Source organism: Octodon degus, unplaced genomic scaffold (genome assembly GCF_000260255.1).
Source record: "Octodon degus isolate 3935 unplaced genomic scaffold, OctDeg1.0 scaffold00140, whole genome shotgun sequence".
In the NCBI taxonomy this organism is placed as follows: domain Eukaryota; kingdom Metazoa; phylum Chordata; class Mammalia; order Rodentia; family Octodontidae; genus Octodon; species Octodon degus.
In genome coordinates, this window is record NW_004524716.1 from 916,876 (window position 1) to 926,066 (window position 9,191).

At 45.1% G+C, this 9,191-nt stretch overlaps 1 protein-coding gene across 1 annotated transcript in view; it reads right to left on the reverse strand.

The window, feature by feature from the left end:
* Cd101 (CD101 molecule) overlaps positions 1 to 9,191 on the reverse strand; it is a 42,135-nt gene that overhangs the window by 32,315 nt on the left and 629 nt on the right. Inside the window, exon 2 of the mRNA XM_004641655.2 lies at positions 5 to 342. Within this exon, the coding sequence (XP_004641712.1) occupies positions 5 to 342 (338 nt within the window). The remainder of the gene's footprint in view (positions 1 to 4; positions 343 to 9,191) is intronic.

Here is a 9,191-nt window from a genome sequence, read left to right on the forward strand (position 1 = left end):
TTGCATCGGTGTTCAAGGTGTGACACTCATACTCGCCTGCGTCCTTCACCTGGAGCTTTGAGATGTGCAGGAGCACCGAGTCTCCCCGCACCCTCTCTATGTAGATGTCTCCGCTTTGCACCCGCTGTGCGTACACTGCGTAGGAGAAGGCGGCGTCGCTGGTGCTAACGATCTGTATCTCCCGGGCTGGGGCAGCGGACAGGTACACAGACCACTGGAAGTGCTGCTCCGAAGGTCCCTGGTAGCCAGTTACGTTGCAGCCAATGCTGACAGCGTAACCTTCGGCTCTATACAACGGTCCTTTCTGAACTGTTACTTCTCTCTGGCCAGTGCTGAGCTTAGCTTGCAAATAGGAGAAAGAGAGGGGAATAAAAATAGATTAGTACTCTGGTTCCCAATGTACCACATTATGTCGTTCCCTATATTACAATTCTGGTAAATGAGACTGCAGGTTATTAGCAATAATCAACTCAAATGTTCTCCACTTTCTGTATGGTTAAGCAGCAGAGGAGGGGACTGATGAGTTAGTTGTTCTTTTATAACTAACTTCCACAGTAATCTCTGGTCTCTTCAAAAAAAAAAATTTAGCTTTATCCATGTAACATGGCTGCATCCATAAAACACAGACTTATCTAAGTGCATTTATTTTAAAGCAAATACGATGTGTGATAATTTATTTTTTCTACTATTTTGTGGGGAAATTCAGCACATCCTCAAATCTTAGTTTCCAGAGCTATTCTTACAGACACGGTGGCGGCTGGAGAGGCAAAGTCTATCACTCTGCCCACAGAGCCCTGATTTTTCTGACTGATTGGTTAGAAATATTTGTAGCTCTTAGCGAGATCTGATGCAAGATTAGCCAAAATTAGCATCTGAAGTGGCAGTGGCACTTCCTTCCTATGCTGCGGAGAGTTTTGTTTTAATTTCTAGAGAGCCACAGTAGTTTTACTGAAAAGCTTCATGCTGGAGGACCATAAAGTCCTGCGAGTTTGGGGATCAAAATTTATTTTACTTGTTCTCTCTCTTTTACTTTTTCCTGAAGGTTTTCAGCTGGGACCACTGTGGAATGTTTTCTATTGAAACAAATCTTAATTATTCGATCTAAAGGAGAAAGCATAATTGAATGGCAACATTTCATGAGAAAAAAAATTAAGCCAGCGTTTTTCATAAACAAGTTTATGTTTATTTATTATGGTTAATATTGAGGGCAAGATCATTTTTATCCCCAGAGAAACAAAGACCAATGACAGATGCCACAGGGGTAGGGCAGGCTAGGTCTTTCACTAGCAGCGGGGGTGCAGTGGCCAGGGAAGAGAAGGCTGAAAGCCACCAGAAGGCTCTAGAGGGAGTGGTGGCTGCCCTTCTGGAGTTAACAGAGCAGAGTTCTTCCGAAGAATTGAGATCTTCCAGTTCCAGGAGCTTGGTCACCGAGGTTTACAGTGCAGTTCTGGCCAAGTCCAAGAACCACACCACACACAACCAGTCCCAAAAATGGCACAGAAATGGCATCAAGGAACCTCAGTCACAAAGATACGAATCTCTGAGGGGGATAGATCCCAAGTTCCTTAGGAAGATGTGTTTTTCCAAGAAGCACAACCAAACAAAAAGGGCTTCAAGAAGATGCAAGCAAACAGTGCCAAGGCCAGAAGTGCACACGCTGAGGCTGTCCAGGCCCTCGTCAAGCCCAAGGAGGTCAAGCCCAAGATCATCCCAACTACAGGCTTGCTCGACTGGCCTATATTGCCCACCCCAACCTAGGGAAGCGTATCCACGCCCGCATTGCCAAGGGTCGCAGGCTTGCCGGCCAAAGGCCCAGGCTCCAGCCAAGGCCGAGGATCTAGATTCTGCTCCAGCGCAGGCCCCCAAAGGTGCACAGGTCCCCGTGAAGGCTCCCGTAAAAGCCTCTTATTTGCTGATGTAAAAACAGAAGGACTGGTGTGACCCCTGGGGTGCCATCTCTGAGGGGTTGGTGTCCTCCTGTGCTCTCTGTACAAATAAACCTGAGGCAGAATTTAAAAAAAAAAAGAAGAAGAAGAAGAAGAAGAAAAGAAGCCACAGAAACAAAGTATGTGCTAATTTTTTTTTTTAATTTTATTTTAGGGAAGGGTCTACAGGGTATTCAGGGTCTCACTACTAGATCAGACTCATAGTGATCCACCTGTTTACAGCCTCCCAAGATCTGGGATTACAGGTGTGTGCCACCACACACAGTCTCCATTGCCGTCTCAGCGCACCCTGGGGATTAGGGCCGGCACAGCAGGCCTGGGGATTGAACCCCCGTCCCCTGTGCCTGCTTACAGGTGCTTTAATCTGCTGAGCTATTTGGCTGGCCCTATATGTGCTGAATTGTGTGACTTCACAAAGACAAAGAGAAAAGGCAACTGCATGAGGAAAAAGTCAAGGAAAGAAAAACTGATGTTACAGAGACCATGGAAAGGCTGAGTATGGGGATTTTAGATGAAATGCAAGCACTCCTGAAGCATGTCAGGGCACTTAGAAAGCAAAGGGAGGAGTAGGAAAAATAAGTGTTCTCCTGACTCAGTCAACTCGAACCTGCATAGGTATGTATTCGATTTCAAACAGATAAACAAACTAGCCAGTACCCAGTCAACCAGCCACACACATTTCCAGTAATAAATTAAATACACTAATTTATTAATAAAATCTCAAAAAAATTAATCTTGTGTGATAAATATCTAGAAATAGGAGTTAAATCATCTTAGAAAAATATAAAGTATTACTTACCAAAAAGTTATGCTATAGAGGCAGTTGAAAACCTTTTTCAAGGGCTGGCAAGATAGCTCAGTGGATTAAGCGCCTGCTTAGGGAAGCAAAGGAACCAGGGTTCGATCCCCAGTACCGCATGCCATGCCAGCCCTGCCCTGAGGCATGCTGAGCCTATGTCCAGGCATGGTGGTGCATGCCTGTAATCCCAGCACTGGGGAGGCTGAAAACCAGAGGATCACTATGAGTCTGAGCTGCATAGTGAGACCCTGTACCAAATATATAAATTAACAAAAACTTTTCAGCAACGCCACCTTAGAGAAATGCATGCGTGGTGCACTGGGCTACGTTTATTGCCACTGTTCATTATAACCCCAAACAAGGGACAACCTACATGTCCATCAGCAGCACAGAGGATGCTGGAGAATGGTGCAGTCATAAAACAGAACGTTACACAGAGTTGCAAATCAATGAATGGCAACCATTTGTTAATAACATGGACGACTGTGTCCGATCAAAGATGAAAGATATTTATTTATTTAGGTTTTTGAGATAGGGTCTTGTATGTATTTCAGGCTAGCCTGGAACTCATTATGTAGACCAGGCTAGCCTCAAACTAATGGCAGCCTTCTTGTCTCAGCCTTCTGAGTGCTAGGATTATAGGCATAAGCCACCATACCTGGTTCAAGCCACTGAATCTTTCTGTTAGTGTGCAGAAATAATTCTATTGTCTATGAAGTTTGAACGCAGGCAAAGCCACACTGTACTGTTTTGTTTGTTTATTTGGCTGCTCAGCCTGCCCTGAGGGCAGGGCTGGCACAGCATGTGGTGCCAGGGATCGAACAATGGTCCCCTGAGCCTGCCTAAGCTTGCCAAAGCTTGCTGAAGCAGGTGCTTTAGACCACTGAGCTATCTTACCGGCCCCTACACTGTACTGTTTAGTGATGCGTTAAAAAGCTAGGAAGTTGTTGTAAGAACCAGGAAAGTGATTGTGTGGGAAGCAGTGTGATCCGACGGGGCACTTGTTCCTGGCTGTGCCCAGGATGAGTGTGGACTTCTAGGGTCTGCAAGTCTTCTGCTTCTTGACCTGGATAGTGCCTGCAAAGTTTTTGATTTTTTATTATTTGTCAAGCTGTATATTTATGTTTTATTAGCCTTTTCTTAGATATTTCACCATAACTTTTTAAAATATGAGTTTTGAGGTCTCACTAACCTGTTTATATCAGGGCATGTTTCCATACGTTATTTTCGGTGGGTGGGAAACACTTCTCCAACACTCTGTCACTTTTCAGTGAGACAAGTGCCACATTGGAAACATTTTGTGAAAATCAGCACTTCGCTCTCCACTGTTTGCTTGCCAACTCAAATATTTATTCAACCATTTAATTGTATCTCAGATGTGGCAGATCCTAAGAGAAGAAGATGAGTTTGGAATGGGCCCTTCTAGATTTTCCCATCTAGTCAAGGAGGAGGATGGTCATCTCTCTATGAGACAGAAAACGTTTTGAAGCAATTTGATAAAAGCTGAAATTATACCATTTGAGGGAAAGACATCGACAAGGTTTATGGGAGAGATGGTGTTTACTGAGAATTTAGGAAAATCAGAAATACTAACAAGTGGATGGAGGGGACACAGCTTTTATGAATAGGAATCAAAAGATTTGTTCAGAAAATAGCAAGTAGACTGGAGGAAGGAAAGGTTACATGATGATTAAAAGGAAGGGCTGTCAGTAGCTTGGAGTCTCCATTTATGAAGGATTCGACTGTGATTCATTAGGCGATAGCAATCCACAGGAAGTGTTTGCAAAGTGTTAGGAGAGGGGCTGGTGAGATGGCTCAGTGGTCTAAAGCACCTACTTAGAACAAGCTTGAGCAAAGCAAAGCACAGGGACCGCGGTTCAATCCCCCAGCACCACATGCCAGCCAGCCCCGCCCCCTGGTGGGCTGAGCTGGCCACACACGCACGCACACACACACACACACCCATAAATAAATAAATAAAAAATCTATTAAAAAAAATTAAAAAAAATAAATTAAAAAAAAAAGTGTTAGGAGAAGTAGCCTGATGGTTGTGTGGGGGATGACGGAAGTCAGAAACAGACATTGGGTAATTACAATAGCACGGGACCGAGGCGATGAATACTTTGAGATGAAAAGAAAAGGACTGAGAGCTACAACCCATAGGTTTTGGTGTCTTGGATGCTTGCGGGCTGTAGAGCTAAAGAGAGGAATATCAGGCAAGAAGAAATCAAAGATATCCAGGTTATATAAGACTGGGAGATAACTGTACTCAACAGAAGTCAAGATAACAGAGAGAGCTGCTTTTGTTGCATGTTCAAGGGTGAGGAAGAAGATGATGAATTTCAGAAACATAAAATGTGGGCACCACAGATAGCCAGCCAACATTTGGAAATTGTATTTAAGTGTGCGTATTTTACTTTAAAGCTTAGTCACCCTTTGAAAATATGTGTAATCCGATCTTTCAAAAATTGATATTCCCATGTTTAGTAATGTCAAAAGTCATTGGTGATGGATTGAGCATAGACATGCACATCCCTGAAACTGCCTGCTCATACCCAGGGAGTGTTCTCAGCTGGAGCTGGGGATGAGGCCAGTCACAGATAAGTACTGAGAAATGTTAAAGAGTCCAGGGAAGAGCATGAAGGAGAGATTGCTTTAGGGTGGGAGGTATGTGGCTCAAATCCTCCAGGAGGAAGCGTTGGGGAGGTGGGAGGGCAACCAGGGCTCAGTGGCATAGGGATGAAGGGCAGCAGAATATTCTAGAGGAAAGTGCTGGTCGGCACTGCCAGAGGCTGCTGGACCACAGGGCACTCCACAGGCCAAGAAAGGTGTGTTAATGGCCTGCTGGGGAGGAGCTTGAGAGCTCTGTGAGAAATTTCAATGGAAGAATAAGAAGCTTTCAAGGGCAAGAAGAGACTGTAATGAAGGCTAAGCCATTGCAAAAAATTTCAGAGTGAAAGAAAAGAGAAATGTGGAAAGCCTACCCAAATGATGAGTAGGGAGGGAGGGGATGTGTAGGGCTCCTCTGCATGTTTACAGGCAGAGGCAGCAGTAGGCAGAGCGGTAGAGATGGGTGAAGCCAGAGAAGATGAGAAGCCTAAAAAGGCCCAGGGTCAAGAAGATGACTCGGCTATGGTCTGAGAGCCTGTGTCCTCCCAAAATCCACACACTGGAAGGTAAGCCCCAGGTTGCTGGTGTTAGGAGGTGGGCCTTGAAGAGGTGATTGGGCCAGCAGGCCCCTGACCTTGTTGTGGCATTAGCGTCCTTAACGGGAGACTTTGTGAGCAGCTAGTCTTTTCCACCGAGTGAGGACTCCGCTAGAAAGTTCCATCTATGAGGAATAAGTCCTTGTCAGACCCCAAGTCTGCAAATGCTTCTTCCCCTCATACCCGTATCCAGAGGGGCAAAGCACAAAGTCCTGTTGTTTCCAAGCCTCTTCGTTTATAATAATTTTCTCATGGCAATCAGAACACACGGAGATTTGCTGCCTCCCCGGGAAGGTGAAGGAAAGAGTGTGAACGCCTCATAGGTATTTTTTGAAGTGAACAGAAATAACAGAGATCAGCGCAAGGGGCTCTGCACCAAGCGGAGCGGTCAACAGCTACACTCTCTCGGGGTTGTTCTGGGGACAGATCTCGCTTCCTCCTAACCAGTAAAGCCCCTCTGAGGACTGGCTCATGGTTTCATTTTTAAGAGACAAAGGGCTGGACCCTGCAGCAGCTCAGGCTCATATCTGATGAGTCTGTAATGCGGAACTGATGCTAGCATAGGAGTCTTGCCCTTGAAGCAATTAAAATCCCTTGATGGTACCGGGTGTCTTTTTAAAAAAAAAAGTGCCAAGAGCTCAATGTGGTGAGGACCAAAAGTTGGAGCTCCACCTGGGCAGCTTAGTGACTCAGTGAGCCTTTGTCTAAATAATAAATAAATAAATAAATAAATAAATAAATAGGCTAGGGATTTAGTTTGGTGCAAATGCCCTGGATTTAGTCCCCAGAAGTGGAAAAAAAAAAATTACTGGAATTGTCAGAGTTACAATTTCAGTATTATCTAATTGAAAATTATTAGGTTGGACCATATAAAATGACGTTCAGCCATTTTTGATATTTAAAACTCCAGGAATATCAAGTAAGTCCATCTCATACAGAACCTACCTAGAGCACGGTCAGCGTACCAAGCACCATCTCTTTCTCTATACATATAAAAATCCTGTAAGCCAGGAATGTAGCGCAGTGGCACGGTGCCTGCCTGGCAAGTGCAAGGTCCTAAGTTCAATTCCCGGTACAAAAAAAAAAAAAGTCCTGTCAGCTTGGAGGCTGAGACGGTTTCCACCGATAGTTAAGCGAACTCTCTTTGGGTTTTTGTTTTGTCCATGAAAAGTCTCAGTAAGCAAAGAGCCCCTGCCTGCCCACGGCCCCCTGTGTCAAGGGGCCTTCATTCACCGAGCAGCTACTCAGGGCGAGAGTGAAAAGCCAAACAGGCAGAGACCCGGCTAAGTCCAAGTGCTCACTTACCTAGCAGCTTTGTCTAGCGCCATATGCTAACTTCTTATTCAGACTTTATATCCATGGCGGGGGGGGGGGGCGGGGAGAAAATACATCTGGGGGCTGGGAACACCACTCAGAGCTAGAGTTCATGTGCCAGGTCCTGGGGCTTGAGCTCCAGCATCAACAACAACACACAAAACATATTTGGTAAACAATGTAATTGATAAAAAAATTTTTTTGAGACAGTGTAGTTCAGGCTGGCCTGGACTCACTAGGTAATCCAGGCTGGCCTCAAACTTGTGGGGAATCCTCCTGCCTCAGCCTCCCAAGTGCTGGGATTGCAAGCATTCACCACCACATCTGGCTATAATAAATAAATTTGTCATGGTTTAATTAATTTCCTTTCTTCCTCCTATATTTGTAAGGACAAACAGCAGGCTTCTAGAAGTTTTTCAAGTTACCTCCTGATTTATGTATTCTTTACATAAAAACTGTGGTCCTATGCAAAATTAGTGACTGAAATGAGTCAGAAGTTAGAAGAAATAAATATATAACTTAAATGATTGTTTAAGAGGCTTCAGGAAAAGATTCCGGTATTCTTTACTGAGTCTTGGTTACTACCCTCCTTCCCTCAGGCCTCTGGCTTGCTTACCAAAACAACAAACAAAAATGACCCAGAGCGAGACGCTGCACTTCTCTGAATTATTGCACAAAGGAAACCCAGTTTCCCTTGAAGCAGAAGACAAGCGTACAGCTGAGAATCCAAGCACACACTGTTGAGAATCCTCATGGAACGGCCAGACAGGAAAAAGCAAAGCACGCCAAACCCAGGGGGGCCTCCAGGACACCTGCCCATCAGGACTAGTAGGTCTCCGTGACCCAGCAAGGGGTCCCAGGGAATCCCCTGTGGGTTACCTGTGTCCCGGTCAGGCCCAACTCTGATGCTCACCAACTCTCCCCTGCCACAAAGGAGTCCAAGGCAACTGAATCCATGTTTATTTAGCCACTCCTCCCCGCTTGTACTGAGCGCTGTACTTTTAATTTTTTAGCCACAGCCCTGGACACGCTGACCACAGCCTCAGTCAGCGCCCCCTTCATCCCCCACTCGGGTCCCTGCCTTCAAAGCAAACTTTCTTAATCTGGATCCGCAAATAGAATTGAAAGGCCCATACACTATGGCGAACAAAAACCCATATCATTTTATTTTCATTCATCTCTAATGGAAATTTAGTTCTTTCTCCACCTGGGAATGTGGACATTTTCACACCATATTACCATCGTTACAACTAAAGTAAAGTGTTCATCACATTCATCACTTCATTGATATTTAGTACTTAATAGAACCTCCACCAGATCTTGGTTTATAATACACAAAGAATCAAATTAATCACTATATCATAGTCTATTAAAATTTTTAATCACTATTTTAACATGACTAAACTCCTTTACAATTCTGTATGTCTTATTTTATGCATTTAGAAATGATTGGGAGGCCTGCGGATGTGGCAGAGTTCCTGCCTGAGTCTGCACAACGTGAGAACCAGGCTTTATCCTCAGCACCACCAAAAGCAACACAAAACAAACAAGAATTGGAGCTAAGGTCCATCACGCACCACTGATGCTAAAGGCAGCTAAAGCACAGCGCATAACCTGGCACCCGTTCTGTCTAATAGGAGCTGCTTCATTCCTCACCAACTCCTCGGATTCTCTCCTCCACCTCCACTAACTGCACCTCCAGCCCCTTGTCTTGACATGTACGTCTCTCATCTGCTAAGTGGAATCATCAATCATCCTGCTCCTGTCCGGGGCTCTCAGAGATTCATTCCCACACTACTCCCAGGCAAAGCGCAGAGACTTCTCTTAGCCCAGCGCTCCCTTTCCCTCTGCCCAGCCTCATCCCCAAGGCCTATGTGTCTAGTCCAACCCTAACCTCAGGCAAACCGTAAGTCTCCTCTCCACGTG